Genomic DNA, 15642 nt, shown 5'->3' on the forward strand with positions numbered 1-15642 from the left:
TCGCCACAACAGACTGATAGAACATCTGCAGCATCTTGTTGCAGACATGAAAAGACCTGAGCCTCCTCAAGAAGTAAAGCCGACTCTGACCCTTCTTGTAGATGGCCTCTGTATTGGTGGACCAGTCCAGTTTATTGTCCAGTGTTACACCCAGGTACTTGTATGAGGCCACTAAATCCACATCCGTCCCACTGATGCAGACAGGAGAGGGCAGGGGCTTGTTCCTCCTGAAGTCCACCACCATCTCCTTCGTCTTCGCCACGTTCAGCTGCAGGTGGTTCTCACCACACCACTTCACAAAGCGAGTACAGGTCGAGTGCAGAACGTGAGGACCCAGCTAGCATAATCACTATATTACAGGAGCTTTATGGGTGGTCAGAGTCATATGTAACTCTCCAAGAGACCTTTTTTTCCCAATGCCAGCAAGAAGGAGAGACTATTGTTTCTGTTGTAGGGCCAGATTGGGTTCTGTGGGTCTGGTGAGGTGCACACGATTACTGCTGGTGGGTCCTCTGTTTCATGCATTATGAGTTGTTGCAGCGCTGCGCATGTGGCAAACAGTTTGTGTGTGGGTTTGCAGGTCGCCGCAGCAGCAGCAGCATGGCCTTGGTTTCCTCCCCTCTCCTGCGTTTGTGGACGGAGGCAACACTGTCGCCCCGTTTCGGACTGCCTTGCCTTTCGGAGGGTTGTCAGCACCCACAACACTGTTTGCTTTGGCCTGTCGGACTTCTTAGTTAATTAGATGTAAATGGGGAGGAGAAATTTATGTGTGTGTATATTTGTTGTGTGTGTCCACTTGCCTAATGTGAGTGTCCACATGTAATTATTAAGCTTAGATGACGTTGCCTGCCACTTGCAATTAGTAATTTTGGTTGCCTGTATTAATTGTACGTTTATTGTGGTCACTTTGAGCAGGTTGCAGATAATTATGTTGTCTATCCAATTATGATTCAGTTTGTTTTGTATTGATTTGTTTTTTTATCCAGTTTAGTTATTTCCTTTTTTGTGCGGTTAGGAGGTTTGACTTTGTTTATTTTTTTGTTGTTTCTATATCTTTAATTGTGTTTCTGCATCTTTTCAGAGGCCGAGACTACGGAAGTAGATTTGGTGTCCCCGGTGGTGGTGTCTCCTCCCTGTGTGCTGTGTGTGTGTGTGTGTTTCACAAGTGTTTGGGGTGACTTTCCTGGGACCCCTCTTACCCCTTGTACCCATCTCTCTACTGGTAGGCCTCCGCCCTGACTGGTCTCCCTTCTTACCTCGAAACATCAGTGTGAATGCCATTTGATACTTTTTATAATCTTATATGTTTAATAAAGTAATTCTGTCATTTGTATCTCATCCCTGCCCCGTTGTTTGACGGACTTGAGTGCCTTAAGGATCGTTATAGTTCCCTGTGTGAAATTCCCAGGGTGGCATCGTATGGCAACACTGAGCTAAGCTTAGAGTGTCAATCAATTGGTTAACGTAAAACCCTGGTCACACTTGCTTTAACTAAAGCACTTATGTTATCTAAACCTAACCAATAGGATATGAACCTCTTGTGTCAAACTCAAGTCCTTCAAGAACATAGAATATAGCACAAAAGAAAATTTTACCTGTGAACATAATCCAGGCAAAATGTATTTGGCAAAACTAATTAGTTATATATAAACATAATTTCAGGTGTGCTCTGATGTCCTAGTTAAAGCTCTTGCCATAAGTTAAGGAGGTTAAACATAATACAAGAATATATTTTTGACATAATTTCAGTTGTAGTATAAGTCTGGCTCTACTGTGTCAAGAGAAGGTGAGATTTGAAAATAGCTCAGAGCAAATAGTTGGTTCGAACATTTTCACAATAAAAAATAAAATAAAAATCTGTTTGAAATCATAAAAAAAACATGATACAAGTCCAGTTTCAGGCAGTTTATGTCAGCAAACATATTCAGTTCAATTAAATTTCTGCACAGTTAGGCTCATCATGTGTGTATGCACACCTGTGCAAATGAATGAGAAAAACTAAATAGAAAACAAGCGATGTAATCAGGGGCGTGTCTATAGGTGGCCTGGGGTGGGCGTTGCCCGCCCAGAGATAAGGCTTGAACACCCAGAGGAATCATCTGCCCATCAAATGAAAACTCCAGAAAAAAATCACCTTTATAGCTATTTTTCGAGTGTTCATAGTTTTCTGTAATTTCGTCATTGGTCGTCAAAAAATGCACTGCTTTCCTATTGGCCATTTTGAAGGTGTGGGTATGCTTAGTCAGTGCTCCTCCTTTAGTTCTACTGTAATTGTAGTAGAATGTATAGTGCCCTGTAAATGTGCCTTGAAACTGTAACCCCCAAAAATTAATGTTAAACACATAAAACACATGCATGTGAGTAAAATCAAGGTCATAGTTGTGGTAGCGGGAGTCCTGTCATAGTGCAGAAGCCAGGTATACAGCATTATTTCTTACTATTCCTCACTGCTTCCATTGTATGACATACAGTGAAGTATTTGTAAAGTAGTCACACTTGAAATTACCAGTGAGTACCATTTATGCATTATCAATTGAACTGCTGCAAAGTGTATGTTTTACAGTAATGAAACACGCATGGACACATAAAAATAGAATTTACATATTATGCTAACTTTAACTTGTACAACTGCTTCTGTTGTGCAAGGTAAAGTCACATTTCTTGCAAATCAAGTGAACCTTTTAGAGTTGATGGCTGAGGTATGTTATTAGACTGAAAGTTTTATCTCTATTCCAATCTTAGTTGTTTTCACTTTCTTCATCAAAGTCTGCTTGATATCCTGAGTCTTAAAACAATATATGATTGGATTAACTGCAGCAGGAAAAAGACTGTACAACAATATCAATAAAATGCGAACATCTAAACTGAAAGAAAATCCAACAGTATTGGCAACATAAACAAAACATCTGGGCAGGTAAAAAAGGCAGGTGATAAATATTTGTGGGGTACAGGTTGATAAGGTCTTTTTGCGGCCGGCAGCATTAGACATTTTCAGAATAACCACTATGATGGAAATGTAGGAAAATAAGATGAACGCAAGAGGAAGCAAAAGACAAAACATGGCCATACAGAGAGTAGTGACCTGTACAATTTTAACATCCTCACCACATGCCTGACTTGTTATAGAAATGTGGTCACAGTAGCATTGAGCAATGACATTTGATTTACAGTAAGGTAAAGTGAGGGCTTGTAGTACAATAGTCACCATCAAAGACACGGGTATGAACCAAGCAAACGCACAGAGCACAGAGATGATGTTGTTTGTGATGAGGACAGGATAACGCAATGGAATACATATTGCAATAAATCGATCAAGAGCCATTACCAACAAGATGAAAGAAGTTACTGATCCTAAATAGTGGACAAAGAACATCTGTGTAAAACAACTGTAAAATGAAATTGTGGCATCACCAAACCAGTATTTTGATATGATCTTTGGGAGAGTCACAGTGCCAAATGTTAAGTCGTTCAGTGCCAGGTGACAAAACACCAGATAAGTTGGTTTTTGCAGTGACTTCTCATAGACAACAAATGCTAAAATGAAAATGTTCCCTATTGCAATAGTTAGGTAGATGATGAAAAGCAGAGCTGACACGGGTCCATGATACTGTGGTGAAAGTCCAGGGAAACCAAGGATGAAAAAGCTTCTCATCCTTGTCACATTGGTGTAGATCATTATCACCTATTTCACAATCAGCACCAAGACAAAGAAATCATTACATATGACATTGCAAAACTAGTATTTAACATGGACTGACAAAAACATTCATTAGAATTACTAGTCTCACAAAACACAAAACATTTGCAAGTTAAAGCTTCTCTAGTGTGAAGATTTGCTTGCCTTTCTGTTTCATAGGATTATAATTTTGAAAAAATTAGGACTTTTGACACATTGCTTTGGCCTCAGGTAATTTGTGACTGGCATTTTCTGTTATGTTTGACATTTAATAGAGTAAAATGATTGAGTAATTACTTGAGAAATAATCATTAGTAATTATTAATGCATTTGAGACATAAATTGCAGGCCAAAAGGTAATTACATATTATGCTATTCACTCATCTCTCTACCTGACCAAAATCTTTTAAAACCAAAACTGCCCAATGGTAAAAAGCATTTGTCATGAATTATACTACTCTCCTCACAAGTTTTGACAAAAGCACATACATGTTATTATTTCAACAAATATACATATTATAGTTATACAGTATGGTTTGAGTATTTCCCATTTAGAATCTGAGAGTCTTACCTTTCAAATGGCAGGCTAGCAACTAAAAGGTGAGTGCTGTGCCTAGTTGATGGTTATTTACTCATTTGACCATGTATATCCTCAAAGGATCTTATTCTCAAATGAATCTGAGCAGTGCCTAAATAGTGTCATTGTATCTTCTTCCTTATAACAATATACTGAAAAAAACAAATCACTTTATATAAAACAATTTATATCAACATAAACAAAGCCTATATAGTTTTAAAAAGGCACACTTAACCCCTTGAGCTACATTCCATGTGGTCTTTTGGACACAAATTTCACTGTTGTGGCAGTGCCTTAACAAATGTGAGTCTTTGTAATCGCTTTCCTTTAGGTCTACCTAAAAGTAATAGGAAACCAGTTACCTCAGAAAGCTGAGGGCACTGACTCAGCTCACAGTGAACTGAGATATTCCTGAGATTCTCAATATTAGCCATGAACATATATCAGAATCACATTCACTGGTTTACTGCATAAATTTCAAATGTTGTGCCTAAATCCTTAGGTGTTGGACCTTGAACTTAACATATTAAAATAACTGCACGGAATAGTTTTTATGCCTCTGCGCCAGCAACAGCCAGGGCCATAGGCATCATGTGTTTGGGTTGTTCATCCATCTGTATGTCCATCTGTCCATCTAGACCTTCATCCGTCCCATACTCGTGAACGTGATATCTCAATAATACCTCAAGGGAATTTCTTCAGATTTGGCAAAAACACTCACCTGGACTCAGGGATGAACTCATTAGACTGCACAACCACTTCTGGCCATTATTCAATGCTGTAACTCAGGAAGGGGAAATTGTGGCCATATTTTCTGTAACTTGGTGGTGAAAGCATACAACCAGGAGCTGGTAATTCTAGTTTTCTCTGGTAGATTACTGCATTTGTTCAAATGTCTCAAAATATCTGCACAGATTTGGTTTGATTAAAGCCCCCATGAAAGCGATGCCAAAGTCAGAGGTTTTCAAATCTCTGCCCCTAAAGGTAGAATCAAAACAAATTTTTTTGCCAGTGCATAAAGCTTAAAATGTCTTTTGACATGATAAATGCCTATTGCAAGTGAGTGTCATGTGCACCACCTAAACAAACAACAACTAGCACTCATTCTCCCTGGCAGAAGTGGGTTTGATTGGGTTCAAGAAATTACCAAACAAGTAAGGCACCGAAAAATGGGTTGATTACATACTGAAAATTTCATTGAAACTGCAGTTGTGCTGCCACTGGACTTGTCATCTATGTCCTGCTTTCAACATTTCTACATTGCATTAATCAACACCCATAGAATAAAACCACACACATTGTACGAACTGAAAAATTATTTAAGAGATGTGGGATCATCTGGGAGCAAATGTGAAAAAAGGCTATTCTGGAGAGTTGATAAGCACCATAGAGGTGGAAATTACGAATTGCTTTGCTGATTTCATTTTTTTGTTTTTTTGTTAGATTTTAAATGTTTTCTAAAATCAGTGACTATGTCAGTTGTATTTTTTCCCTGGACCAGCCAAAGGCCAGTGCTATATCTGTGAATGTCCTGACTGACTGAAAGAGGAGGAACTGATGAAGTTTCACCATTTGTCAGTCAAGTATTTTCCCAGTGGCTGTTGCTCTTTCAATATGATTCCTGTTCCCATCATCCCATCATTCCCATTCATGTCACCAGGGCCATTTACAGCCCCAACCCATTGTCGCTGGGATTCAGTGTAGTCAATTCAGTCTGAAGATTCTGTGATAAAGATTTGTTTGCACATGGACTGAACACCTGTACATACTGGCGTTTGGAAATAGGCCACTACCTTTGCTATGTGTTAATCTGTGATCATGTGTGTCATCAAGACAAAGCCAGCATAAAAAACAATGGCTGTGAGTTATTTTTACATACATCATGTTGCCCTTAAGCCTCCAGACTGAAATGTAAGGACAACAGATCCTTGGCAGTAATAGTGGGACAGTCTATTGAGAATATTCAGCCTCATTCATACATTTGTTTTATTGTTTTAATATTATATATTGCTTTTATTGCTTTACCTTTTTGTCAGCAATTTGTAGTCTGTTCTGTATGGTTGATAGTTTTAATTTGAATCTCAATCTGGATATTTGGAGGTTAAGTCAGTGATCACACCAGGCTAATAAAAGTCACATATAGATATGCTTTGCACTTGATTACTTTAGAATGTCTAAGCATAGAACAGAAAGACTGTACTGGTTTCCAACACATAAGCACAATAGTATTTCCCTTTGTTTACCCCTCCTCTCTCTCCCTCTCTCTGTCCTCATTCTGCAGGTATCTCTGCCTCGGGAGCAGCAGGATCCAGATCCACCACTACTCATCTTTACTATTACTATTACCTGTCTTTATTATTAATAACGCCATTACCGACACAGCTGTTCCTGGTCTCTCTCTCTTCTCTCCCCTCTCCTCCCCCTCCCCCTCTTTCTATCTTCCCCTAAACCCAACCGGTCGAGGCAGACGGCCGCCCACCCTGAGCCCGGTTCTGTTGGAGGTTTCTTCCTGTTAAAAGGGAGTTTTTCCTCCCCCCTGTCGCCAAGCGCTTGCTCGTTGTGGGAACTGTTGGGTTTTTCTCTGTAACAAAGTAAGGTCTTGACCTTACCCTGTAAAGTGCCTTGAGATAATGTATATTATGATTTGGCGCTATACAAATAAAATTGAATTGAATTGAATTGAATTCTCATATTACTACATATAAATGCAAAAAACATGTGGAAACACAATGTTCATCTGATCAGTGTCAACAATATTACTAGTGCACACCAATGAGCTCAGCCGGCTATCTGATATTATAAAACAGTATAATTATAATAAAACAGTATTTATCCAAATCGTAATGAACAAATAATGCATATTACATTAGTTTATTTGTTTTTATTAGGGCAGAACCACAGGTTAATATATAATTTAAACAGTAAAAAACTGGGATAAAAAGGTCTGTACAATTAATTGAAATATAATAAAAATTGTAGTATGGCTAAGTTCAATAATCAAATCACAGGAGCTGCAATTTTATTTTGATAAAGGTAAAATGTGTCACAACATTGTTGTGCATTGTTAGCACCATAAGTGTTGTGGTGCTACAGAAGTGCCCCAGCCCACAAATTATACTCTCCAGATGTAATTTTCATTTTTTTTGCATATGGTACAGACCTAGATAAAAGTCAAAATTGTATTTAATGACCTTACGTAAAAAGATAAAAACACAAAAAGTCAAGTTATAGAAAAAAAATGTAAACTGTCTTAAACATGGTTAGAATTAACTGGACATTAATCACTAAAGTTGTAATAATATGAAAAAAACAAACTAGGCCAAAAAAGGTCAAGGCTAAAATTTTGAAAAACAAATGACTGGAGATCTACAATCAAAGTTGGTAGTTATGTACAAAGACCAAATTGTGAAGGTGGAGTTCGTCTTCATTGAAAACTCAAATAAATCATGCTGTTGTGTTATCATGTCCATTCTACTTCACCTGCCAGCTTTACATTAATAAGAAAGTTTTATCTCTATTCCAATTTTAGTTTTCCTCAGCCTCTTCATTAACATCTGCTTGATATCCTGAGTCTTAAAACAATATATGATTGGATTAACTGCAGCAGGAAAAAGACTGTACAACAATATCAATAAAATGCGAACATCTAAACTGAAAGAAAATCCAACAGTATTGGCAACATAAACAAAACATCTGGGCAGGTAAAAAAGGCAGGTGATAAATATTTGTGGGGTACAGGTTGATAAGGTCTTTTTGCGGCCGGCAGCATTAGACATTTTCAGAATAACCACTATGATGGAAATGTAGGAAAATAAGATGAACGCAAGAGGAACCAAGAGACAAAACATGGCTACACACAGAGAAGTGACTGCAACTATTTTAACATCCTCACCACATGCCTGACTTGTTATAGAAATGTGGTCACAGTAGCACTGAGCAATAACATTTGATTTACAGAACGACAAAGTAAGGACATGCAGAACAACAGCTACCATCAAAGGCAGAGGTATGAACCAAGCAAACGCACAGAGCACAGAGATGATGTTGTTTGTGATGAGGACAGGATAACGCAATGGAATACATATTGCAATAAATCGATCAAGAGCCATTACCAACAAGATGAAAGAAGTTACTGATCCTAAATAGTGGACAAAGAACATCTGTGTAAAACAACTGTAAAATGAAATTGTGGCATCACCAAACCAGTATTTTGATATGATCTTTGGGAGAGTCACAGTGCCAAATGTTAAGTCGTTCAGTGCCAGGTGACAAAACACCAGATAAGTTGGTTTTTGCAGTGACTTCTCATAGACAACAAATGCTAAAATGAAAATGTTCCCTATTGCAATAGTTAGGTAGATGATGAAAAGCAGAGCTGACACGGGTCCATGATACTGTGGTGAAAGTCCAGGGAAACCAAGGATGAAAAAGCTTCTTATCCTTGTAAAATTGGCAATCATAATTTCAGTTTTCAATATTAATTTATCACAACCAAAACATGAAATAAAGACCTTCAAGGTAAAAGTACAGTTTAGACTTTTAAAACATTACTTGGAGAATATACTGCCAACATACCATATAATTCAAGTGAGATAACCAAAATGCAACTATTCAGAATGATGCTCTATATCTGAAAGTCATTTATTCAAAAATGAGTCTTCCATACTCAGACTGAATTAGGTTTTGCTTTCCAGAGCGGAGCTCAGTATCCACAAACCTAACACAATGTCTGGATGCCAGGTGATACCAGCCTTTTATCAAGTTGTACCTGTCATATACTCAAAGGAGCATAAAATGAATGGAAGAGTCATTTGCTTTTTTATTTGTTTTCTCTTTGCAACAGTTGGTTTAACTTGAGGGACACATTAACACATTAACAGCACAAAAATGATGCAGTTACTAACATCCCACCTCATACATTTTCAAAAGCACATACTAAAATCAATACTAAATTTTTCCCCACGCAATATTCATGTCTGCTTACTAAAGCATGATTCAGGTCTTTATGGTTACGATAATGCAACTCAAAACTCCAGGTTAAGGTTCGAGGAAAACTTTGCCGGTGAATGTATTCCAGACATTACTTGTCCTCTAAAACTTTTCAAACCAAATTGTTAGTATATGAAAGTATTGCTTTCCCACTGCATCAGAGGATCTAAGCCTTTTTTTTCGTGTGATGCATTTGGCTCCCAGCAAAAGTAGACAGGAAAAAGACCTGGGGCCAGATGCATAAATGATGCGTAAACACAAATAACATGCGTATGTCATTTCCCGCACATGAATTGGTATTTCTTAGGGGTGGGGGAAAAAATACAGTATTGTGATATTTTGCTAGGCAATATTGTATCGATACAGGGACACCAAATATGGATATCTTATATAAATTGCAAATACAAATTAAACCTTTTAGGACTAGAATAATAAAATCAATTGCTCTTTCAGTCCAACAGATGGTGCTGTTAAGTTTTTTTTTAGTGAGGTCAGCAGAGGTCAGAGGTGACAGTCAGCATGCGGGAGGAAGTAAAACAGTAAAAAAAACAAAAAAACAAACAAAGATGGAGGCATTGGAGAAAGAAATCAGAAAGGTGCAGTCCACGTTTAAATCAAACATATGGACTTATTCGGGATTTTTTAACAAGGATGGGACAAATGAGATGGATATGACACATGGGATTTCAAAGGAGTGTCATATGAAAATAAAATACTCTGGGAATACTACGAACATGAGGGCTTAGCTCACGTGCCACCATCCTGAGATAGCGTTAGCTGAGGATGGCAAAGCTAATGTTAAATCAGCTCCTCTGAAAAACCAACCAACGCTGGACACGCTTCGCTTGACAAAGCTACCTCCCAATTAAAACCTGGCTAAGAAAATACCACAATCCATCACCTACTACAACCCAGGTATGTGACGCCAATCGCAATGTTTTTTTCACTGACACAGCCATACCCATGCTCTACAGAGAAGTGAACCGTAAAGTTTGAGTACAGCAGAAAGGGTTGCATTAACTTGCGACTTGTAGATGTCACAGGCTGTGGATTCATATGTGAATAAATATTTTACAGTTTAAAAAAAGGTGATACATTTCTGTATATCATAATATATGTTATTGCAATACTCAGCATATCACAAAATGTTTAAAATCGCAATAAAATCGTATCGTGAGTTAAGTATCGTGATAACATTGTATCCTGCGTGTCTTGTGATTCCCACCTCTAGTATTTATAAACACAGAATGTTCGGTGAAACTGTGTGCACCTCATACATTCTTTTGACCATGCGCACACATTTTCTTTAGAGCGAGCCAAGTGAGATACAGTGAAGTGAAAATGCAAGGAGACAGAGTTTAACATAAAACAAAACAGACAAATTAACAGAGCTCAAATTCATTATTATCATTATAAGTTTTAAAAGAATTTGACAATTCATAAATGGAAAAATTTGTATTTGTTGTCATGCCTGACAACTTGTGGCACGGACAGTGTTTTTGTCTGCAAACTGATGGACTAACGTGTGTCTTCATCCATTTATGGCTAATTGTGGGAGTGGAAATGAGGCTCGTACACGTGCGCCCAATTTCTCAATGAATGAGATTTATAAAATGGAATCACACGTACACACACCTTTTATAATTCTAACGAAAACAATGTATATGTATATTTCTGGTTTTGTGTGTACATATAGGGGTCATTGACATGACGTGCATATTTTTGTGTCCGAGTGCATTACTTTCCTTTAAAATAATTTTAATTAATTTATGACATGCATCATTTTATTCTATAAAACTGCTGTAGTCTGACCATGTTTTCAGTACATTATAATAATGTATATATTTTATATTTTGGCATCTCAAACCACCAAAATGTCAGGTGGAAGCTAAGAATACAGTCAAAAAATGAATTTAAAACTTTGAAATGTTGTAACACAAATAAGGCTTGTTGAAACACATTACTCTAATTTCAAAAATATGCATAATATCCATTTTAAAAAGACTTTTTTAAAAAACATTTTTAAGAGCTTTATTTGTCAATGACCCATAGTTTTAGTCATGAATCTACACAGTGTCTTATGCATCTGGCCCCTGTCGATAGTCATATTGACATCATACCAACAACATTACGTAAAATTTACACCTTTCATTATAGTTGTCTATGTCTAGGCTGAATCTGAATATGTCTCAGACATGAAAAAATTGAATTATATTTTCTAACCTTTTTAGTAGCTGCATGTGGAGAAAGTGGCATCTTACAGACATTCTGTCAAAAATATGTAACAAAACAAACATTTGAGTAACCTCTAAACTCAATGTAGAAAGATAGAGCTTGCAGTTCAGTTACACAGCCGCCATGCAACCCAGGCAGTGTGTTCCTGACATTATTAGGTTTTCTGCCCATACTCTAAATTGCATCAAATGAGCTTACTAATGTACAGTACTTGACAGAAGCATTTTAGCATCTTCTCATTTTAATAACACAATGATTATTAGTAGGCCCCCAATCATGTTTCCATGGCTGATACTATAATTTTTTGTGTTTTGTTGTAGCAGCAAACTTCAAACTAGACACACAAATATTAAATTGTGTGACTGCCATCTAAAGCCTGACCCTTCTTGCTTTCATTCATTGGAAATCATCAATTACATTATCATATGAAATCTGCCCTGATGTGGTCCGGTGGTCTTAATAAAGTTAAAATATGCGACAGGAAGGGTACCCCATACTCCTCCTTTGCAGAGTAAATCTGCCCCACAACACAAGGCATATAGACCACTCATACTGATTGCCTATGGTACCGGGACAGGACACACACACAAAAAAAAAAAAAGCAAACGACAGCATTTTAAACTGGTTAGTAGAACTGAAAAATGTGTTCATTCATAAAACAATTAACTCTTAACAATATATAAAGCCTATAGTATATGTATATTAACATTTTTCCTTTAATATACAGAGATATGATAAGAATTTAATATCCAGATCCTGACATGTGCACTTTACTTACTTTGAAACTTGCTTCATTCCAACTTTAGCATTTTTCAATCTCTTTATCAAAACATCTTTGATATCCTTGGTTTTGAGGCAATATATGATTGGATTAACAGCACAAGGAAGAAGACTGTACAACAATATCAAAAAAATGCGGAAATCCAAACTGAAGGAAAACCCTGTAGCATTAGCAAGATAAACAAAACATCTTGGCAGGTAATACAGGCATGAAATGAATAATTGTGGCATACAAGTTGATAAGGTTTTGTATCTACCCTCAACGTTTGGAATTCTCAAAACAACTACAAAGATGGAAATGTAGGAAAAAATTATAAAGGAAAGTGGAAGCAAGAGACTAAACATTGCAAGACTGACGGCAACAGTCTTAACATATTTTACATTTTCACCACATGCCAGGCTTGTAATTGAAATGTGGTCACAATAACATTGCACAATGATGTTAGAATTACAGTAAGGCAAGGTAAGGGCATGTAATACAACTGCCATCATCCTAACAAATGTCCCAATCCATGACAACCCACAAGCAACAGAAATAGTGTTGTTTGTGATTAGAACAGGGTATTTTAAAGGTAGACAAATTGCAATAAAACGATCCAGAGCCATTATCAGCAGAAGGAGAGAATTAATAGCTCCCAAAGAATGAACAAAATACATCTGAGTGAAGCAAGCACTAAAAGACACAATCTTGTTATCCCACCAATATCTGGATATAATTTTTGGCAAAGTCACTGTCCCAAATAACAAATCATTCATTGCCAGATGACAGAAGATCAGATATGTTGGCTTATAAAGACACCTCTCAAACCCAACAAAAACTAAGATGAAAATATTTCCAGCAAGGATAACCAAGTAGGTGAAGAAAAGAAGAGCAGACACAGGTCCATAATATGTTGGGTGAAGTCCTGGGAATCCAAGTATCACAAAGTCTTTGATTGTGGTTATGTTCTCATAAATCATTCTAACTCATGTGTGAAAATGTTCATCATTCAGGTAATATTGATAAGTAGCCTTTATGATCTAGCTGTTTCTCTATCACCTTTGAAGTGAAACATTGTTCAGCTGGAGGTTAGCAGCAGGTCCCAGTCCTGAAAATCAAGCTCGCAGTGGACTTCAATCCAAGGTGAATTCTATATTGCATCATATATATGCTCCTCTGAACCCCCTCCTCTATGCACAGAGGAGGGGCATTACCTCATGAACACAACTATAGGGACATACTGAAAATGCATAAAATAATATGTTTTCCTTAATAAAGGAGGAGCAGGTTTGCCAGCTCTGTGTGACAAAACTTTTGAAGTCCAACAGCGTTGCTATCATTGCCAAATGTATTGTAATATGTACAAAGTTACAGCAGAAGTACATTAAAAGCAGTTTTCTCTAAACATCTCTTTTCCCTAGGTCCTAAAATGGCCCTGTGTAATTAGATACAGTAGATACTATTTATTTGTGGGTGGCATGTAGGCGCGTGTGTACATGCTAATCTGGAGTCAGTTTGGTAGGATTTGGATGTAAATAATTTTAATTAAAATATGGATTGTTATTTATTTATATTGGTTATGTAATTTGAATGCAATTTAGGTCAAGCCCACCTGAAGCAACACTACAAAAGAAGTCAAATTCTGTGGGAAAACCACAGACATGCAACCCTGACACGGAGGTATTTACAGGCAAAATTATTAAATTTATTTAGATACAAAAAGTATACTAGATTTTTCATTATTTCTGCTTCAAACTGTCTTTATTTTAGAGTTGTTCCGTTTCTAATAGTAGTATCAGAAGTGCCTCTGATCCTGTTTAAAATACTGGGTTGGCAATCAGCGAGTGCATGAGTCTGTGCACCAATCTGATACCACATAATGTATTGATAAACATTATAGTTTCACATGCAGATAAAACAGCAGTTTTCCCGCCACTCTAAAACTGCAGCATACACAAGAAGTTGTGCTGTGCAGCCAACGGAAACTACTATTATAGAGTGGCGAGGGAGAAATTATTTCTGGTATATAGCGTAACATTAGTCATCGGCCAAGGTCATTAAAAGGGGAACCACAGTCCGGGTCCAGGCCCAGATGCTGTCCTATCCAGAACCGGACCTATGACTGATAAATTATTGAAAATTATTTCATTTTGACCGTGTGTTTCTGTTTTGACTGGTGCAGCTTTACAAGTCATGTGATGCTGCTCAGCCATTGTGACTAGTGTCAGTGAATGAGATGTGGTGAGACAAGATGAGAGACAGTCAGAGAAATAGGTCAGAAAGCACACGACAGCTTGCAGTTTTAAAGTCTTTTTCCTCTAAAGACCCAGACTTAATACTGTAATCACTATAACTGTGATCACTATAAACAGTTTGCACTGTAGAAAGAAAGATTCTATGGATTTCATGTGTTTGTTCATGTTTTACAAAGAAAAGGGAGGAGCTTCTTCCCTCACAAACTACCTATGACAATTACAACAGCACATGAATACAAAGGTAGGTTTAATTTTGGCCTGTCAACAAGTTACATATGTACCACTGAACAGAGGTTAGGCTTAGCAGTATTGGGGAATTTCCCACAAATCCATACAGCTGTCTTCCAAGACTACAGGCCATGTTTGCTTTGTGGTCTCCCTCTTCCCTACTTGCAGAGGAATATTTTCTAATCTGGTATTTCAACCCTGATAGACAAATCCCATTAGTTTGCCATTGACAAGTTGTTTACTCTCAGCCTCACAGGCTTTGCAGCATGCCTGGTATCGTTACCACTAGTTGGTTTATAAGTTGTATTGGCTGTAGCAACAGTCAGTGAGAGAGACAGATTTTTTGTTTTTCCCACTGATTGTGATTTTTCTTTATTCTTTACATTTCATTTACTTCTTCCAATAGAAAAACACATTTGGCTGCTGACTTTAGTGTAAAATAAAAAATAGTTGAATGCTTTTTCTGTACAGGATATTATAAGTTTGGAGTCAAAGCAGATAAAGAGACTTGTTAACATATTGCCTGTGGTAACAGAATGGTAGGATACTTTTTTCACTCCCTGGTTCTGCGATGGTTTCTGAAAATGGCTTCTGAATGATTTTCCTTCAGTGAGGCACAGACCACACATGGATTCAAATACTTCAATACATCAACTAGACGTATGAAGTCCTTGCAGTGTATTAAAATGCAACGTCTTTAAAGAGGATGTGCTGTGAATTTTTTTTTTTTTTTCCTAAGGTCATCTTGATTTATACATAATCTACTTAAGAGGTGTGCTCGGATCAAATTCTTGCATAGTGACTATCTCTATATGTGTAAAATGATCTAATCAATTTAAAATATTAGAGTTGTGCCTTTTGTGGAAGGGATGACACTAGTGTTACTAGTGTATGAATTGTTATTTTGACTGACAATCAAATT

General features: G+C 37.2%; 3 protein-coding genes across 3 annotated transcripts; all 3 read right to left on the reverse strand.

Moving 5' to 3' along the window:
• Nucleotides 1-2707: 2707 nt before the first annotated feature.
• LOC139632409 (olfactory receptor 52K1-like) lies at nucleotides 2708-3838 on the reverse strand. The gene has a single exon (XM_071497327.1). It carries the CDS (start codon nucleotides 3674-3676, stop codon nucleotides 2708-2710), a length of 969 nt encoding a protein of 322 aa, XP_071353428.1. The 5' UTR covers nucleotides 3677-3838.
• A 3521-nt stretch (nucleotides 3839-7359) lies between these two features.
• LOC139632043 (olfactory receptor 2AT4-like) lies at nucleotides 7360-8713 on the reverse strand. Its single transcript, XM_071496777.1, has one exon. The coding sequence runs from the start codon at nucleotides 8711-8713 to the stop codon at nucleotides 7748-7750; it is 966 nt and encodes a 321-aa protein (XP_071352878.1). The 3' UTR covers nucleotides 7360-7747.
• A 2523-nt stretch (nucleotides 8714-11236) lies between these two features.
• LOC139632257 (olfactory receptor 52E8-like) lies at nucleotides 11237-13317 on the reverse strand. The gene has a single exon (XM_071497092.1). The coding sequence runs from the start codon at nucleotides 13215-13217 to the stop codon at nucleotides 12252-12254; it is 966 nt and encodes a 321-aa protein (XP_071353193.1). The 5' UTR covers nucleotides 13218-13317; the 3' UTR covers nucleotides 11237-12251.
• Nucleotides 13318-15642: the final 2325 nt, after the last annotated feature.

The sequence above is a fragment of the Trachinotus anak genome, unplaced genomic scaffold (assembly GCF_046630095.1).
Source record: "Trachinotus anak isolate AG129_WGS33_773 ecotype Australia unplaced genomic scaffold, CSIRO_AGI_Tana_v1 ptg000014l, whole genome shotgun sequence".
Classification (NCBI taxonomy): Eukaryota; Metazoa; Chordata; class Actinopteri; order Carangiformes; family Carangidae; genus Trachinotus; species Trachinotus anak.

Bases quoted from the DNA above. Each gene is read 5' to 3' on its own strand.
- LOC139632043 (XM_071496777.1), bottom strand. From the start codon at position 8,713: ATGATTGCCAATTTTACAAGGATAAGAAGCTTTTTCATCCTTGGTTTC.
- LOC139632257 (XM_071497092.1), bottom strand. From the start codon at position 13,217: ATGATTTATGAGAACATAACCACAATCAAAGACTTTGTGATACTTGGA.
- LOC139632409 (XM_071497327.1), bottom strand. From the start codon at position 3,676: ATGATCTACACCAATGTGACAAGGATGAGAAGCTTTTTCATCCTTGGT.